Source organism: Typopeltis vanoorti, chromosome 22 (genome assembly GCF_054136105.1).
Source record: "Typopeltis vanoorti isolate ZY-2024b chromosome 22, IOZ_Tvanoo_1.0, whole genome shotgun sequence".
Taxonomy (NCBI): Eukaryota; Metazoa; Arthropoda; class Arachnida; order Uropygi; family Thelyphonidae; genus Typopeltis; species Typopeltis vanoorti.
The window spans coordinates 33,471,885-33,491,351 of NC_143570.1; the positions used below are offsets into that span (position 1 = coordinate 33,471,885).

A 19,467-nucleotide genomic window follows, 5' to 3' on the forward strand; every position below is an offset into this window, starting at 1 on the left:
TGATTCTTTCACCTTCCCTTTCTGCATGAGACACAAAAGCAACAGTGTGTTTTTCTGTGGAAAAATTCTTGCTAAAGAGCATAACTAAATTGAATAACTACTGTAACAAATTTGGTGTGAAAATCAGCAATAAAAAGTCAAAGACTATGAAAATAGGAGAGAAAACATCAGCTACATCTTGAATGCAAAATCAGTAGAACTATGGCAAATTGGGTATGAAATAGATAACATAATTAACAAAGCTGTATAGTTCGAAGTCAACTGAGTAAATTAATAAGAAGAAATTTGTCAAACACCTAGCTAGCTGTATACAAGACAGTATTCAAACAGTATTCAAATCAATTTTAACTAATAGATCCAAGAGCTTGGTTAGAAATAAAATATTTGATCAAAAACTAAAGCACGAGAGTTCTGAGAAAAATTAGGAGTGAACAGATGGCATCAACGGCAGAAACAAATTTGCTCGCCATGGTGGTTGTTCTGGAGATAAGGTAGAGTAGTAGTTTCTCCGTTTGCTTTCTGCTCCGCAGTATTACAGACGTACACAATATAATCATATTGCCATCTGCAAATCTCTGATCACAAGCTTTTCCGTCATCATTTGGCTTCAACCTTGTGTCAGTACTGACAATGCTGCTTCCCAATGTCAAGAAACAAATTAAAAATAGTAATTAGAGAGGTCTCATCAGAAGTCATTAGTTTCTGTATATGAGTTTCCCAGTCCTGAAAATAGTTCAGGCGCAAACTTTGTTGGCTTACACTTGGATGAAGAATTAAATCAAGAATATAATTTCTTGGCATCTTTAATTTATAAAACAATGATATTAAGAAGGGACTTGATGTTAGCTCAGCTCACACATTCTTGAATGCTAATAATCTTTGATAATATGGTCACTTAAACAGAATAGAACTCGAAAGCTTAGCAAAACTGTTCTTTAATGGCAGGAAAAAGACCAATATTTAGGTAAATTGATGCAATTAGAAGTGCTTTAGAAAGCCAAATTATAAGATCTGACAATATTGTAGTCCTGACAGATGATTGACTCATTTGAAAGAAAATTTTCAATAGTAAGTTATGTAAACTTTTCATGTGATACTATCAAAATATCTTGTGCATCCTTTATGGGTGCACATCAGGAAGTCAGTGATGATAGCTAAAGTATTTATGCAAAATACAAGATTATCCTGCATGGAACCAACAAAAATTCTCTTGAGTTAAGACTATCTTACATGGAGATAAGCTTTATCTTATATGTCTGATAACCTTTGTATTATTTAGAACAGATGAAGCATTTTTAAAATACAGTATGTTATTTTCTCATAAGGATTAATGTACACAGTTGAAAATATTCATGTATTTTCATAAATTTTAAATGAACTTTTCTGAAAGTAAATTTTAATACTTTATCAGTGTTTATAAATATATAAGCACATTTTCTTCTAGGAAGTGATGGTTGCTGGTGGTATGGAAAGTATGTCTAACACACCATATTATTTACCTAGGGGAGAAACTCCATATGGAGGAGTCAATATGCTGGTATGTGATTAATTAACAAATGAATTAATGTGGCCTGACTTTTGTTGCAAATGATAATTTTATCTTTTTGTTATATTTTTGTTTTAGAAAAGTATAACTCATAATTATACATCTTGGTTTGTATTATGAGTATTTGTATTGCATTAGAATTCCTTTTATCTCATGTTATCCCAGGTGAAGATGAACCTTTAATATTTGGTCAATGATATACTTGCTTAAACAATAAATTACACAATAACCACAGTAATCAGCTTCAATGAAATTAAAGTACAGATATTTCGTACTGAAAATAACAGTACATCATCTGTGCATAGAAACAAGCAAATCAATGAAACAGAAATACAAGATACATACAGCAATCAGTGGTTTACCAGTTAAAAACTGTTTTGTCATGCCCTAGAAATTAATATTAATAAAGAATATTATTAAAAAACTGTTCTTTATGGTTACATAAAATAAGAATCTCCCAAACTTTTGGGAGACAGAGTTAGACGGTCATTCCAATTCACATTTGGCTGATGTAAAAGGGCTTCGCAACTTTCTTTGAAAAGGCATTCATATTTAAACCTTCTTCTATGGAGAAGACGAGCTGCATCCCACTGGTTACTGTGTTTAGTGTCAATACTATGTTGTGCCATACCAGACTTTTGAGGTTTCACGTATTCAATATAATATTGATGTTCATTAATTCTTTTTTCCACAGAACATCCTGTCTGCCCAAAGTATCATTACATTCACAAGGTATCTGGTAAATGCCAGCTAATGATAGAGGTGACAGCTTGTCTTTTGTAGATGGCGACATGTGGTAATGAGATGATACTTCTTCAAAATTCTACCAATCAGTTCAGAGATCCCAGAAATATAAGGGATTGTACCCTGTGGTCTGTTGAAGAATCCTGAGGTGCTGGAACATAGGAGTCAATTATCTGCTGGATTTGATTAGGGTTGTAACCATTAAATTCCATTAATGTTTTGATAGTGAGAAGTTCTTGTAAGCATGAGGGAGAGGAGCATACATTATGTGCTCTATTAATTAAAAACTTGATAACACCAATTTTTTGAAAGGCACGATGAGCAGACTTTTGATGAATGTATCTGTCAGTAAAGGTAAGTTTTCAATAAATGAATTGAATGCATGGGTGAAGGCAATTGATCTATTGTAGGAAAGTGGTAAGTTCATTTTCAGAATGAGGCCAAACAGCAAAGACATCATCAACATAATGAAACCAATGAGAGAGTTGGGGATGAATGGATGAGAACAAGGTATCTACCAGATGGTTCAAAAAATAGTTTGCCAAAGGTGGAGAGAGAGGACTACCCATGGCCTTCAACTTGTCTATAGATCTTGTTTTTCCAGTTGAAATATCCTGATTCTATAACAGATTCAAAAATCTTTGCAATATCAGGAAGGTAATCATCATATAGTAAAACAGTGTCAGATAATGGAATGTTGATAAAGAGGGAAACAATGTCAAAGCTGACTAGCAAATCAACTCTTGTATTTGAATATCCTTGATTTTCTCAAGAAAATGTGAGGAATTCTTGATGAATGATCTGGATTGTCCAGTATGGGTAGTTAATAAATGTGACAGAGAAATTTAGCAATTCTATAGTTGGGAGAGTCAATACAATTCACAATGGGTGTTACTGGATAACCTTCTTTATGAATTTTTGGGAGGCCATATAAATGAAGAGTTCTTCCAAAATGAGTGCGCAACTTGTCCAAAGTATTTTGATCCCAACTAATAACTTCATCAAGCAGCTTATTTAATTGTTTAATTTGTGTTTTTGTAGGGTTATAGCTAATTTCTTGATAGGTGGAGGTATCCTGTAAAAGGCAATCTATCTTCCTCTCATAGTTGGCCTTATTCATTACCACTACAGCTTTTCCTTTATCTGCTTTCGAAATATATACATTGCTCTTTTGCCTTAATGAAAACCGCACGGGTTTCAGCACTAGCATGGAGGTAATTTGCTTTTAAAAAGTAAAGCAGTAACTTCAAAGCATAGCTTATTAGCATCTTCACTGTTAAGTCCTGACAGATTGTGTTCGATGTTATCCAAAAAATCAAGATACGGGATGTATTTAGGTACCACAGCAAAATCGTGGCCTTTAGCCAATACACTAGTTTCAGCATCAGACAATGGGCATCCAGAAATATTCTCAGGCCATTTATTAGTAGGAGTGTTGTAAGAAGTAATTTTTTGCTTATGGTATAATGATTCATATTTTTGCATCAGTCTGCAAGAATGTTTTTTCATAAGAACTGGCTAAAGATTGTTTAGAAACATGTAGAACGATATCCAGTAATTCTTCATCCAGGGTAGCTGAAATACTTCTTTCAAGATCTAAAATAGACTGAATATTAGATGCTAAATCTTTTTTAGTCACTTGAAGTTGGTTCTGTATCAAGGAAAACCTTGCTTGAATATAAATTGCATGAGCTCCAGAAGACCAAATAGTTTCCCTAAATCTAGCAAACATAGGAATGACTTTCGTATCATGACATTTTTTGAGAAAGGCAATCCGAGTGCGAAGCTTACCTTGTGAAACCGATAATTTTCCTAACTTGCCTGTTTGTTTAGTAAATTCTTCCCTGTGAAAGATAATAAATCTAATCTTTAAAGGTACCTGTGGCATGACTATAAACAATAAATTACACAATGACCACAGTAATTAACTTTAATGAAATGAAAGTACAGATATTTTGTGCTGAAAATAACAGTACATCATTAGGCATATAAACAAACAAATCAAAGAAACAGGAATGCAAGGTACATGTAGAAACAAGCAAATCAAAGGAACGGGAATGCAAGGTACATACAGCAGTCAGTGGTTTCCCAATTAAAAACTGTTGCTGCCTACTAGAAATTAATATTAATAAATCTTATTATATAAAATAACTAATAATAATAAATAAATTTTTAATTGGTAAATCGCTGACAATTGTAAGTACCTTGTAGTCCCATTTCTTTGATTTTCTTGTTTCTATTCACTGATAATGTACTGTTATTTTTAGTATGAAATCTATTTACTTTCATTTCATTAAAGTTAATTACTGTGTGGTTATCAAGTAATTTATTGTTTATAGTCATGGCACACAGGTACCTTTTAAAGATTATAAAACTTAACACATTCTTGGCACCGTGATTGGGACTCTCTTGCCGCCACCACCACCCTAACCATGTGGCAGGGAGGGTGAAAACACTCTATCCTGTGGCAGTTCTGACATGCCAGTGGACATCACAGTGATGGTTCTTTGAGTGTAACCAAATTTGCATGATGAAGGGGTAAAACTAATGTGTTTATTTTAGGATATATTAGAAAACAATAATTAAGGAGAATGTTATATTTGGTTGGTATATTTGAACTACTAAATGGTGTAAATATGTGAACCATCATTAACATGCCATGTGAAAATGGGAAATATAAGGGAAAGAAAGAACAGTTGTGAATAGAAATACCTGCATTACTGGAAATGAATTATTAATATTTAACATTTATGATATTTTATGGGTGTCCTATAAGTTGCTGGTGGAGCGAATAACTTGTGATCATATAAATTCTAGACATAATGTAGCATAATTAAAAAAAAAGAAACTTATGGGAAGAGTGAAAGACATTTGTTTCTTTGCAAAATATAAATAACTAACCAAAAATAAACAGCAGCTATATATTTTGTAGCTTCAGTAAATAACTATAGGGACAGACTAACCACCAATCAAGTGATTCATTTAGATGTAGAAGGAATATGTATGGATTAATGGAGCAGCAAATCATCTTGTAAAATTTGTTGTCCTTGTTATGTGTATTTATTTCTTTTTTTAATTATTTATATTTTACTTGGTTTGCTAAGAATTTTCTTTTATTCACTAATGATCGGTATACACTTTTTACATAGTAATATGTACACAAATCATTTCTGATCATCATCAGATTTTTTCACTCTTTCACAAATCCTATGTATATTTACATAATTTTTATTTTCTTTTTGTGAGTGGCTCTACTGTCTTATCAATAATAGATATCTCACATATTCTAGTATTTTGTTGGAAATCAATGGATGTAGTTTGCTTCTTATAATACATGGATGGATTAATTTTTATTGAGGAAGAGATGAATTTTTACTTGCTATATCTGTTCTTTTAGAAAACTGGAAACATACATCCATGATAGACACTATACTGCAGAAGCAAGAAAAACAAGTTTTTCTTATATCAGTGAACAGACACATTTACAGTCTTTGTACTATATTTAGCAACAATTTATGTAATTAGAGACAACTGGAAGAACCCATCATAATGAAAAGCACATCCCTTCCCAAAAATGCTATGCTACATGTATGCTAGAAACAGTTTTATTGTAGTGTCAAGTAACTAAATCTATTTGTTCTAACATCTACTTTCAAATTTTTTATCTGCAGAAAATACTTATAACAGGTGTTTATTATGCAGTCATTGGGTATATAGATAACACATACTTTTCTAAAGCAAATAAATATAATATATACATGTAAATATACAAATATATAACTCCAAATCAGTTAAAATTGCATTGAGATTTTTGATATCATTAAGACATTTCACAAATACTCATTTTGCAAATAAATTCTACTAAAAAAATCGCAGCTAACATTAGTTTTGTGAAAATGTGACCACCTGATGCGGAAGCAGCATACATACACCAGTGCTAGCTAGTTCATGCTAGCAGTTTATGCATGTGCAGAAACCTTGGTATGAACGTGTTAATTGTTGCCTATTTTTTTGAGCAACATACAGATGGCACTTCTTTACCAAGTTGATCTTACCGTGTTATATACTTCATTAGAAATTTTGTACTTGTTTTTGTCCTTATTTTATCCAAGGTATTAAGCATACAAATTTTGCACAGAGAATACCTTGACTCAGCTGTTAATGTATAGAAAACAGTTGACTTCACTTCACATTGCTTGCTCTTTTTATCTCATGAAATGTAGCACAGAGATGAGTGTGTGTGTGTGTGTGTGTGTGTGTGTGTGTGTGCATGCATGCATGCATGCGCTATACATTGTGATAATCTTGTTGTCGAGTCCATTGAAAAGCTTCTAGATATGACCGTGGGCCTGTAGAACTGCTTTGGCAATCTGTTGAACTATGGAGTAGAGCTTTTCTATAGAGTTAGTGTCAATTTTCTGTAGAGCAGCAGCAATTGTGGACAAGAATAGATAAGTGCAAGTATTAGTTCAACTCCTGGACAAATGTTCTGTCCTTAGTCTGGTGATGATTATGGTTATTTTTCTATTTTCATTAATTTTGGTGATTTCATTCTTCTTCTCGATAGCTTTGTTTTTCCAATCTTATTCTTGTGACAGACTTAGCATCAGTTAGTGATAGTGGGTGTAATTTTTGAGGTAAGTATCTTGCTTCTTTGGCTAATCTGTCTGCTCTCTCATTGTTTTTAATATTTACATGGACTGGTATCCATTGCAGCATACAGTTTTTATTTTTCAAATTGAAAGTTGTTAGTTGATGAATTTCCTGTGTGTGAGAGTTTTGTTTTTCCATTTTTTAATGCCTCAAATGCAGATTTTGAGTAACTGTAGACGGTTATTCCTTCTGTAATGTTTATTACTGGATTAGAGAGAACTTGCTGCTTTTATGGGTGTTAATTCACAAGTGAAGTTTGTAGCTATTTTGGATTTGCATTTCCTTGCCTCCAGGTAGAACTAGAAAAATCCCTGATCCTCCTTGGTTGAGTGCTTCATCAGATGATCCATCAGTGTAGGCAATGACATGGTTTAGATTATTTAAGTGATGTATAGTTTAGATTATTTAAGTGATGTATATTGTCAAGTCCTTTACTTTTGTTTTCATGCTGTGAATCCTTTTTTGAATAAGGTTCTAGGAAATTTAAGTTAATCATTGTGTTTTTTGGTAATATAGCGGAAAAGAATGGCTCTTTGCTTATGTCAATGGACAGGTGCTCTAAGTCGATCTGTTTTCTAATTTCATGATCATATTGTAAATTAGATGATCTCTTTAGTCTAGATTTTCCTGTCCAGGCATCGAAAGTCCTGAGTGAGATGTGATCCTGTTGTTGGATCCTGATTCTGTTAGTGAATTTAATTGTGGATAGTTCTCTTCTGTCTTCTAATATGTGAAGCTCCACACTCTTATTGAGCTTTTAAATTATTTGCAGATGAGATTGCACCTATAATAATTTTTGCTGCTCTTGATTGTACTCTGTCAAGTTTTTCTTTTGAGCTAGTAGAAGTTGGAGCCCAGATTGATGAGGCATATTCCATAGTGGGTCGTATAAGGGCTATATATGTAGTTTTCAGTGTTTTTGGTTTTGCACCCCCACTTTGTTCCACAGAGCCTTTTGATGATATTAAACTTTTTAAGAGCTTTATTAGATATATTTGTTATGTGAGTTGTAAATCTCAGTTCAGTATCTGTGGTTAGGCCTAAGTATTTTGGAGACTGTTTTTCCTATTTTGGTACTTCATATTTTGATATGGGGGATTGGAATTGTGTCTAATTTTTCTATCAGTGGTGAAGATATTCAGTTTTGATTTTCCAGTTTTACCTATAATTTAAGTTCCTTTGCCCATTGTAATGTTCTTTTTGATCACTGATTATATATACAAAACATGTATAAACTGGGTTTAACTGGTCGGAGGTTTTTTGTTGTAAAGTATTGTACTTTACTGTACTTTTTACTTTTTTTTATTGTACTTTACGATAAAATAGCATCCTATTTTTGTGTCATTTATTATGTGAGGATATTGTTCATGCTGAGAAATAGGACTGGGCTTAAAACAGAACCTTGTGGGGCTCCAGTCAAAGTTCAATGCATGTTGGAATAAATTCCATTAACTTTTAGTTTCATTTTTCTTCCTTTCATGAAACCTGAAATCCAAATTAATGCATTCCCCCTTATTCCAGTATCATATGCAATTTTTATTAACTTTTGTCTCCAAACATGATCGAAGGCAGCTGTAAGATCCAAGAAGATTGCTGTTGTCTTCTTTGGTGGTTTTTCTTGAAAACCATCTATGATTGATTGGCAAAGAAAAAATAATTAATCTTCTGTACTGTGTTGAGACTTGTGTGCAGTTTGATAGAGGTTGATCTTGTTATTTTCTAAAAGCCAATTCATAAATCTAGTATGTACTATTCTTCATCATCATCATCATCATCATCATCATCAAATTCCTGCCATGTACCCTCAAGGGGTGTACAGGATATGACAGTACCACATGAAAAAATTACATCATTACTAACTTCCTATCTACAATTTTCCTCCAAATCAGTCTGTTACTTGTCAAGACTCCAACATTATCAGATCTTATATTTCTATCGTCTAAGGCATTTTGTACCGTATCAATCCACCTATATCTTGGTCTTCCTCTGGGTCGTTTTCCTGCCAACCTGGCAGAGAACACTTGTTTTGCTAATCTTTCCTCTCCCATTCTATTTAAGTGACCATACCATCTGAGATTAGCTCTGCTAACGCATTCCTGGATGCTGACAATGTCAAGTTCTTTCCTAATATCCTCATTTTTAATATGATATTGCCATTGATGCCATCTGTTCATGCCTCTAATCTTTCTCAGAACTCTCATATCTGCGGTCTCTAGTCTTTGGTCAAGTGTTTTACTTCTGACCCAGCTCTCAGATCCATAAGTTAAAATTGGTTTGAACACAGTCTTGTATACAGCTAATTTAGTGTTCCGACTAATTTCTTTCTTATTCCATATGAATTTATTCAATTGACTTCCCACGATACCAGCTTTGCTGATTCTGTTGTCTATTTCTATATTTAGTTTACCATCTTCAGTAAAAATTGTGCCTAAGTAGCTGAAATGTTTTACTTGTTCCACAGGTTCTCCATTCACAACACAGTTGACATTTTCAATGATTCTGCCTATTTTCATTGTCTTTGTCTTTTTATTGCTGACCTTCATACCATATCTATTACAACAGGTATTCAATTTAGTCAGAGAATCTTGCAGACTTGTAGCGGATTTATTTAGAAGTATAACATCATCCGCATAAAGCAAAGAGCTGACATTAACATCTCCAATTTTGATATCAGGTTTAATACCACATTCCTTCATAATGTGATCCATATAGATAATGAATAACAGAGGGGATAATGTACATCCTTGTCTCACACCAGATTTAACATTAAACCATCTTCCTGTACTTCAATTCTAACTGCTGACTCACAACTCAAATAAAGACTAAGTATTGCTTGATATAATGCCCCATTGACACCATATAACTGCAGCGTATTGAATAGCTTCTCTCTTGGCACCTTGTCATATGCCTTTTCCAAATCGACAAAACTTAAATACAGATCTTTGTTATATTCCCATGCTTTCTCGACTATTTGTCGTAAAGTGAAGATCTGATCATGACAGCCTCTATTTGGCCTGAATCCAGCTTGTTCTTCACCAAGCCTTTCCTCCACAATTCTTCTCAACCGCTTCTCAAGTATACTTGCATAGATCTTGCCAAGAACACTCAGTAGGGAAATGCCTCTGTAATTCTCACATTCAGTTTTATTTCCCTTTTTATATATGGGTACTATGAGAGCTCTACTCCAATCATCGGGAATTCGTCCCTCTGTCCAGGCTTTCTGAACTATGCAGTGCAGCCACTGTAAGACTCTTATACCACCATACTTCAGCATTTCTGGTCGAATATCATATACTCCTGCTGTCTTTCCACATTTCAAGCCTTTGATGGCTTTTTCTACTTCAAGTATGGATATGTATTCCTGACTGCATGCCTGGTCAGTGTTTTTTACCACTGTGCTGTCATCACTGCTTGTTTCATTTAGCAGTTTTTCAAAGTAATTACTCCATACTTCAATGATATCTTTTTCTCCCGTTTTCATGTCACCTTTATCATCTCTAATTCCTTTTATAGCACCCTTTCCTCCATTCTTAAGCTTCTTCAACAACCTCCAGAATATTTTGCCACCTTCTTGATATTTATTTTCTATATTCTTGCCAAAGTCCTCCCATGACTTTTGTTTAGCTAGTTTTACACAGTGTTTAGCTTTCTTACATTTGTCTCTGTATTCTGTAAGAGTAAAAGCTGACTTATTTGCCAGGAACTTTTGATATGCTTTCTTCTTTTCCTTCACTGCCTCTTTAACTTCCTGTGTCCACCAGGGAGTTCTGATTTTTTTATCTTTGCACACAACCTCACCACATGTCTCTCTGGCAGAATCAATCAATGTTTCCTTCAGAGTTTGCTACTGAATCTCCAAGGTTTGATTCCTGTTCTCAAACTCTTTCATTTTCTTTTCAATAATATTTCTGTATTTTAGTCTACAGTTTACATCTGAGAGGTGCTCAACTTTTATTCGCTTTAAAACTTTCTTACATGTTATTCTTTTCAATATGAAATTCAATTTTATCCTGCTCAAGACTAAATAGTGATCACTTCCAATTTCAAATCCTCTGTACACTCTGGTGTCCTGCACCAGGGAGAAAACATCACTATCAACAATAACATAGTCAATGAGACTTTTCTTATTCCTAGCCTCTTCTCTCCATGTGAATTTGTGCACATTTTTATGTTGGAACATGGTGTTAGTAATAACCAGTCCATGTCCTGAGCAGAAATCCAACAGATATTTGCCATTATTATTAGCTTTGCTCTTTTCTCCAAATTTTCCCAAAATATTTTTGTATGTCTCACAATCATTTCCTACTCTACTATTTAGATCCCCAACAAGGACCAACTTTTCCTTTTTCATTGTGTCAGTTGCTTTTTCTAAAGCCTCAAAAAATTCCTCCACTTCTACCTTAGTAGAACCTTCTGTGGGACCATAGGCACAAATAAGTCTCATTGTCCAGTTCCCCATTCTCATATTTCTAGATAGGTTCTAGATTGTATTAGCAGATGTTTTGCAATTTTCCTGCACCTTTTGTCTTCTTTGTTGTATTGCAGTTTGTTTACTTTAGAGTAATAATAAATTTAATAATAAATTTAGTTTAATCCTTTATCCAAGTGTAAGCAAACAAAGTTGGTGCCTGAAGTATCTTCAGGACTGAGGCAACTCGTGGTAAAGGTGGACCAAGCTCTCATCACTTGTCTTAGTATCTCCCATAATGCAAAGCACATCTTCTTGCTGACATGTATAATGCTATGCATTAAAGGAAGGGCCACTACCCAGACCAGTTTCAAGCTTTATTGAGGTATCGTCAGTGCGAGCCAGACCCAGAGGTGGTGATATCAAGGTGGAAGCAATGGAGAAGTCATATTTACCTATATGAGTTGCCCTTCCCTTAATGCAGTGTTTCTCAAAGTGTGGTACACGTACCCCACTCCCCGGGGCATGCAAAAGGTCGTTTGGGGGACGTGGCACTTTTCGGCTATGCTTAATTAAAGGAGTCATTATATTTTTCAACAAACAGTGCAATTAGAGACAACCGGAATAAAACGGCACTAACTAATGAATCACATCCCCTCTCCAACAGAAACTCTGTATAGACCAAGCAAAACCATATGTTGCCGGTGGAACATATGGTTTTGCTTGACACTATCCCCGTCATTAATGTGTTAAAACTAAGAAATATATAGTGAATATGTTTCAGATATTATGAAATTCAGTTGAAGGGAATTAGCATTTCAAATCAACTGTTGAAATGCTAATTTGTCTTTGGTTTGCATGATCTTTCGTTAATTCCACACCAATCATATGCAGTTCTTCGCTGCTCTACGTATCTGAAGTCTTGTAAAAGACTGGTAATTTTTACTTGAAATAATGGGGAAGAAGTTGACGCTATTTGGGTAGATGACTTTGACGATGTACACAAAGAAACTGGTCTCGATGTTAAAAGTGATAGCGAGTAGGAGCTTCTTGGTAAGTCGCACCATTTTCAGTTTTTTTCTGAAAACTTTAGTTTCCGAAAATTCCCGCACGTATCTCGCAACACGATTTTTTAGCTTTAATTTTGGGAAAAAAGTTAGAGTTATATTCGAGTAAATGCAATATTTTTTTTTAGATTTCAAATTCTTACGTATGGATCATTACCTAAAGATTGGATTTATAAAACCCCCAAAAGAGTGCAATATAGCAAATACAAGTAGCTGTAAGCAACAGAAAATGTTGATATTGCATCTGGATCAAATGAAATTGATGAGTGTGTCATCTGACATCTCTAGAGAACCAAAATTTAAAAATAAATAATATTTTTTGTTTACATGAACATATAAATTCAAATAAAATAGATGTTTAATTTTAATTAATATTTTAAATTAATTTATTTATTTTTAATTAATTAATTATGAGATACTTGATAATAATGAAAATTTAAGAAGGGGTACGCGATATCTGAAGTTTGAGAAACACCGCCTTAATGCGTAGCATTATACATGTCTGCAAGGAGATGTGCTTTGCATTATGGGAGATATTAAGACAAGTGATGAGAGCTTGGTCCACCTTTACCATGAGTTGCCTCAGTCCTGAAGATACTTCAGGCGCCAACTTTGTTTGCTTGACTTGGATAAAGGATTAAACTAAATTTATTATAGTCTAACCAATTGGAAAAAAACTTCCAACTTTAGAGTAATGTTTGGCTAGTATATTTGCCATCTGTTTGTTGCTGCTGTATTAATTCTTGAGGAGGTTGTGTTTGAAGAGTGATCAGTATCTGGAAGTGTTGCATTATTTAATAATCTGATGATATTCCAGTGTTGAGTCTTTTCTTGAATCTAATCTATTGCACAATTCTTCCCACTTTTTTGTTTGCAGTTTGAAATTTCATCTTCAATTTTTTGAGTTAATTCTATTAATTTCTGTTTTCTTTTGTATTATTTTGTTTTAACTGTTCATTGATAATATCTCTTTTAGTGATCATAGTATTGATATTATGATCTTTCCAAAATGGAACCCAATTGTTTTTCCTGGGTCCTCTGGGAATTGAATTTTTTTGCAGCTCTCTGTATGTTGTTAGTTAATTCTAGTAGTTGCTGATCAAGTTCTTTACTAGTGGGTGTGCCAGTGCAATATGTTTCCAATAGTTGTGTGTATTTAGGCTAATTTGCTTTTCTGAAGTTCCAAGATCTCTCTGTCTGTGATTTTTGGTCTAACTGCAAATTAATGGTTGTGATAATAGGTTTATGATCACTGATTTTCCACTTACTTAGTGGAAAATCTTTAGTATTTTCCACTGGGTAAGATTTGCAGTTCATAATATATTGCTGTGATGTCTAATGCTGATTCTGTACCTATTGTTTTTGATGGATATGTGTTTTGCTTGTTGTTTATGATCACAAAGTTTAGATCATTAATTATGTTCTTTATTTGTACTCTTTTTGATCTAGTTGTGGGGAACCCCAAGTTGGACTTTTGACATTTAGATCTCCTAAAAAGATCTTTGTATCTGACATTTGACTAAGTTGCTTAAGTAGTTCTGTGTTATCTGGATGATATGCATTGACTATTGTAATAATGCTGTATGTAGTTGATACGATTTCTTTATATTTAATGTGTTTGGTCTGTAAGAGTATCGCTAGACCTTTGCCAGAATGATCCAGTCTGTCTTTCCTTAGTGTTGAATAGCCTTTTGATTTGGAGCTTCAGATTTTGATTTAGTTTTGTTTCTTGTAAACATGCAATGTGGATGTTATTTTTGTATAAAATGTTCTTATGCTCTTCCATCTTTTTTTTTGAATAATGTTTGTATATTTTTATTTGTATTGTTTGTATATGAGATGTTTATGAGAGTCCTTGTAGCATATTTCTCATCGAGATTGTGGACTGCAACTCTCTACGCATTGATGCTGTCCTGGATTCAGTACTTGCATCCTCATAGCATATTTTTCATCAAGATTCAGGGCTGCAGTTCTCGATATGTCGGCTACCCTGGACGTGGTAGTATGTTTCTGATCAGAACGGGCGCTCTTCATGGAATTGTCTGCTAGAGCCCTGTTAGCCAGCAGTTTTCAGGGGTCTCTGCAGGGTTTGATGTAACCATCTAACTGCAAAAAAAAAAAAAAAGCAGGATTAGACAAATGAAAACTTTCACTGCGCTCCACCCTACAGAGCAATCCCCTACTTCTTGTCACTTCCGCCTTGTACATGGGCAAATGCCTTGGATGTGGGGTTGGACTTCTGAAAGGCTGTAATAATCTTCTCTGGTGTATATAATTTCATATATTGAGATTCATTACCTATTCTTAGGTCACAAACATGTTACTTCTATATACTCAGGTGCACCAGTCATGAAGATTTTTCATGTGCTGCCTTTGCTTAAAATAAAGTTTGATAAAATATGGATGAAAATAGGAGTATGATGTATTGTAAAATATATTGTTATTAAGATCTCGCCATTTATCAGTCTTATTTGTTATTGATTTTTGTAATGCTCATATCTCATTGCCCATACTTAAAAATTTTTTAAGTTTTTAAGTAAAAATTGAAGAAAATCATTGATCTCTTAATATATTCTATTATAATATACTGTGCTAATTTTTGCAGCATAAGATTTCACTCCTAAATGGAGTAAAATATGTAGTATTAGAAATAATCATTCTATTCATATGACATTTACAAAATATTTAACTTTTAACATGAGTCATCACAAATATGCTGAATATTATTTTGATAATTATTAAATGATTTATAAGCAAGCATTACAGTGATAATGAGATAAAAATACAAGCTCTATTATGCTCTTTTTTTTTTTTTTTTTTTTAAAGCAGCTAGTAGCTTCATGCCATACCTATATATTCTAAATATTGTAATGTATGCTTTATAAACCCCCACACAGCTTAAGTTTACTTTTTTTAATGCAAAAAAGTAAAAGCTAATATTTTCATAGATCTTCGGTTCTCACAAGTTGGCCCAAAATATTTTGGAATTTTGATGTTTTTATTTTAACTCCTCATAAAATCACGTCATAATTAAACATTATTCGACAGAATATAAGTACTTATATTCTGTAGCCTTGATCTGTGTCTCTGCAAGCTGTTTAGTACCATTATGATGTTAAGCTAGGAGTTGGGAGGCAAAAAAAAGTTCTTGAACACCTATCCTCAATGTTACAAAAGGAACTGGCCATTCATTTATACAGGATAATCAGATGGCACCAGGTCTAGATTGCATGTTGGGAAAGAGACCACCAGATCTTTCTCCAGCATCATGATTTTTTTTTTTCCTTTCCATTTAGATTTCTGTTTATTTGTGGTCTGACATTGTCATGGTGAAGCGCTCACTTTCAGTTAATTGGTGTGCTTCTCCTAGTTAAGAAGTCAATTGTGATCAATTATTTTGGAACCAGTTCAAAGTAGCAACTTGAAATTCCAGAAAATGAACAAGGTCTCTGTCATTCATTTTCCATATTCAGATTGCTGAAGCAGACCCACTTTACATTGCTGATACTAATTTATTTGATAAAAGTTCATCTTGAGGAGACTAATGAGTAATTCTTTACAGACATCAATGTGATATCTAGAAAATTTATGCAGAACATTTTGATAGTTTCTGTCTGCCTTTCCGAGCACATATGGCTGACATGTACATGAGAGATTACTCAACCTATAATACACTAGTATCACAGATAGCCAAAAATTGAAGAGAAAGAACTTTGGTAATGAATAAAGAAGAGGAGAAATAATTTGTTCCATGAGTTTGGTGTTGAACTGTGGATTAGCAACAAAAGGTTTAGAGGAAAGTGGAAATACCAATGTTAAAATGATGGTACAACATGACAAAATTTCATGCTGGCTAGGGTATTGCCCAGTTAAACAAGACTCTTGTTGTTTTGTACACTGTTTTTTGCCAGGAAACCAGGGTGAACACCGAAAAGTCAGTTACTGGAACAAATCCTGAAACACACTCCAACTCAACATCACCAAAGCTCAAGATCAGTACTATCAACATAAGAAGCCTGAATGGCAAAGAAATGAAACCAGCAGACAAATTGGATAAGTATCAGATCAACATAATAGGGGTGACTAAAATAAGAAAGACAATAACTGGTGAGATGTTGGAAGTTTTATCCCACTTGGTTAGAATGTAATAAATTTAGTTTAATCCTTTATCCAAGTGTAAGCAAACAAAGTTTGCACCTGAAGTATCTTCAAGACTGAGGCAACTCGTGGTAAGTGGCACGACAAGTAATGATGAGAGCTTAATCCACATTTACCAAGGTGGATTAAGGGTTGCCTCAGTGTTGTTGAAACTCGAGGCAACTCATGGTAAGTGGCATGACAAGTGATGAGAGCTTAATCCACCTTTACCGCAAGTTGCCTCAGTCCTGAAGATACTTTAGGTGCAAACTTTGTTTGCTTACACTTGGATAAAGGATTAAACTAAATTTATTAAACAGGTGAGATCTTTCTAAGCAATAAATACAAAGTGTTATGTTTAGGCAATAACAATCAGGGAAAAGAAGGAATAGCTATAGTATTCAGCACTAAATATAAGTCTAATCTTCTTGAATGGCAGGCAATATCAAGTATAGTGATGTGGGCAAATATATAAGTATGGGGGAACTGGACAGTGAGGCTTATTTGTGCCTATGTTCCACAGAAGGCTCTACTAAGTAGAAATGGAGGAATTTTTTTACGCTTTAGAGAAAGTAACTGACAAATTGAAAAAGGAAAAGTTGGTCCTTGTTGGGGATCTAAATAGCAGAATAGAAAATGATTGCCAGACATACAGAATTATTTTGGGAAAATTTGGAGAAAAGAGCAAAGCTAATAATAATGGCAAATACAAGGGTTGTTTGAAAAGTTTGGTAAGTTTCCAATAGATGGCAACACAATTCGTTCATTCATACCATACCATTGTCGGCACGTATCATCTTTTTCATGACCCCTGGCAAAATTTTAGCCACATGCAATGCGTAGTTCTTGTTTGGCAAGCATTTAAAATGACCGTGTTTGCATTTTTCATAAAAATGGTAAAAAACAAGTTACGTGCAGCGATAAAACACTAAACACTTTTATTTATTTGAAGAAGTGGATGGCCACAGATCAAAGCTGAGTTACATGCAGTTCATGGGGACTCTGCACCAGCATTAAAGACTATTTATTTTTGGATAAGTGAGTTTAACTGTGGTCGTAAGTCTATTGAAGATGAAGCACGCTCTGGACACCCAACTGAGATCAGTATGAAGGAAATGATTGACAAAATCCATGGTATCATTATGGAAGACACCGCAAAGTGAAAGTGCATGAGATTGATTGTAGGCATCTCAACTGAATGGGTGTATAATATCCTGCATGAAAAATTGCACATGAAAACGCTGTGTGCATGATGGGTGCTGCGATTGTTGACCGTTGATCAAAAACGCATGCGAAAGGACATTTCAACGCAGTGTTTGGCAATGTTTAATCGCTATTTGTAGGTTTTTTGCATTGATTTGTGACTGTAGATGAAACATGAATCTACCACTACCACACCTGAGTCCAAGCAACAGTCAAAACAGTGTACAATGCCCAGTGAAAGAGCACTGAAAAAAAGCGAAGACCGTTTTGTCAGCTGGAAAGGTGATGGCCACTGTTTTTTTGGATTCCCAAGGAATTATCATGATAAACTATTTGGAAAAGGATAAGACAATAACAGAAGTCTCTTATGCATCATTGTTGGACCATTTAAAAGAAGAACTGAAGAAAAATGGCCAAGATTGGCACATTAAAAAGTGCCCTTTCATCAAGACAATGCACTGTCCCACACATCGACCTCTGCAATGGCAGAACTGCATGAATTGAGGTTCGAATTAGTTCCGCATTCACTGTATTTCCAGACATGGCCCCATGTGACTTCTTTTGTTTCCAAACTTAAAAATTTGGCTCGGTGGGAAAACATTTTCTTAGAATGATGATGTCATCAAGGCTGTCAATGATTATTTTGCAAAAATTGACAAATCCTACTTTTTAGATGGGATGAAAAAATTGGAAACTTGCTGGATCATATGTGTAGACCTCGATGGAGACAATGTTGAGAAATAAAGGTGATTTTTTCCAAAAAAATGTGTTTAACTTACTTTTTTTACCAAACTTTTCAAACAACCCTCGTACATGTTGGATTTCTGCTCAGAACATGGACTGGTTATTACTAACACAATGTTCCAACATAAAAATGTGCACAAATTCACATGGCGAGGAGAGGCAAGGAATATGAAAATTTATCAAATGTTATTTGTTGATAGTGGGTTCAGGACACTAGAATGTACAGAGGATTTGAAATTGGAATCGATCACCATTTCATCTTGAGCAGGATAAAATTGAATTTCATATTGAAAAGAACAACATGTGAGAAAGTTTTAAAGCAAATAAAATTTGAGCAGTTCTCAGATGTGAATTGTAGACTAAATTAAGAACAGGAACCAAACCTTGGAGACTCAGTGCCAAACTCTGAAGAAAGCATTGATTGATTCAGCCAAAGATGCATGTGGTGGGGTTGTCTGCAAGGATGGAAAAATCAGAACTCCATGCTGGACACAGGAAGTAAAAGAGGCATTGAAGGAAAAGAAGAAAGCATATCAAAAGTTCCTGGCAAATAACTCAGCTTGTGCTATTAGAAAATACAGAGACAAATGTAAGAAAGCTAAACACTGTGTTAAACTAGCTAAACAAAACTCGTGGGAAGACTTTGGTAAGAACATAGAAAATAAATATCAAGAAGGTGGCAAGAATGCGTGTCGGGCTGGGCTGCAGCGCATCGCATTGACCTTGCTTACGACCACACATTTCCTAGAATAGATACCTCCATTCTTCACTCGCGGTTGGAGGTGTTGACAACTGCTGGCGGCTGAGTCAAGGACAGCATACACCAGCATTAATAGCAATCCACACGCAAAATGAGGAGCACCCGATTTTCAAACATGTTTGAACTTGTTGCAGCATTTAAAACCATTCCAGGCTCGTACTAATTTTGATAATTTTTCATGGAACACTTGTTCACTTTCCACGGA

At 34.4% G+C, this 19,467-nt stretch overlaps 1 protein-coding gene across 3 annotated transcripts in view; it reads left to right on the forward strand.

Annotated features, from left to right (window-relative positions):
• The window catches only part of Acat1 (Acetyl-CoA acetyltransferase 1), a 159,551-nt gene that overhangs the window by 40,183 nt on the left and 99,901 nt on the right, over positions 1-19,467 (forward strand). For all 3 annotated transcript variants that reach the window (XM_090411742.1, XM_090411740.1, XM_090411741.1), the window contains exon 6: positions 1,445-1,537. In XM_090411742.1, coding sequence (XP_090267868.1) covers positions 1,445-1,537 — 93 coding nt within the window. The remainder of the gene's footprint in view (positions 1-1,444; positions 1,538-19,467) is intronic.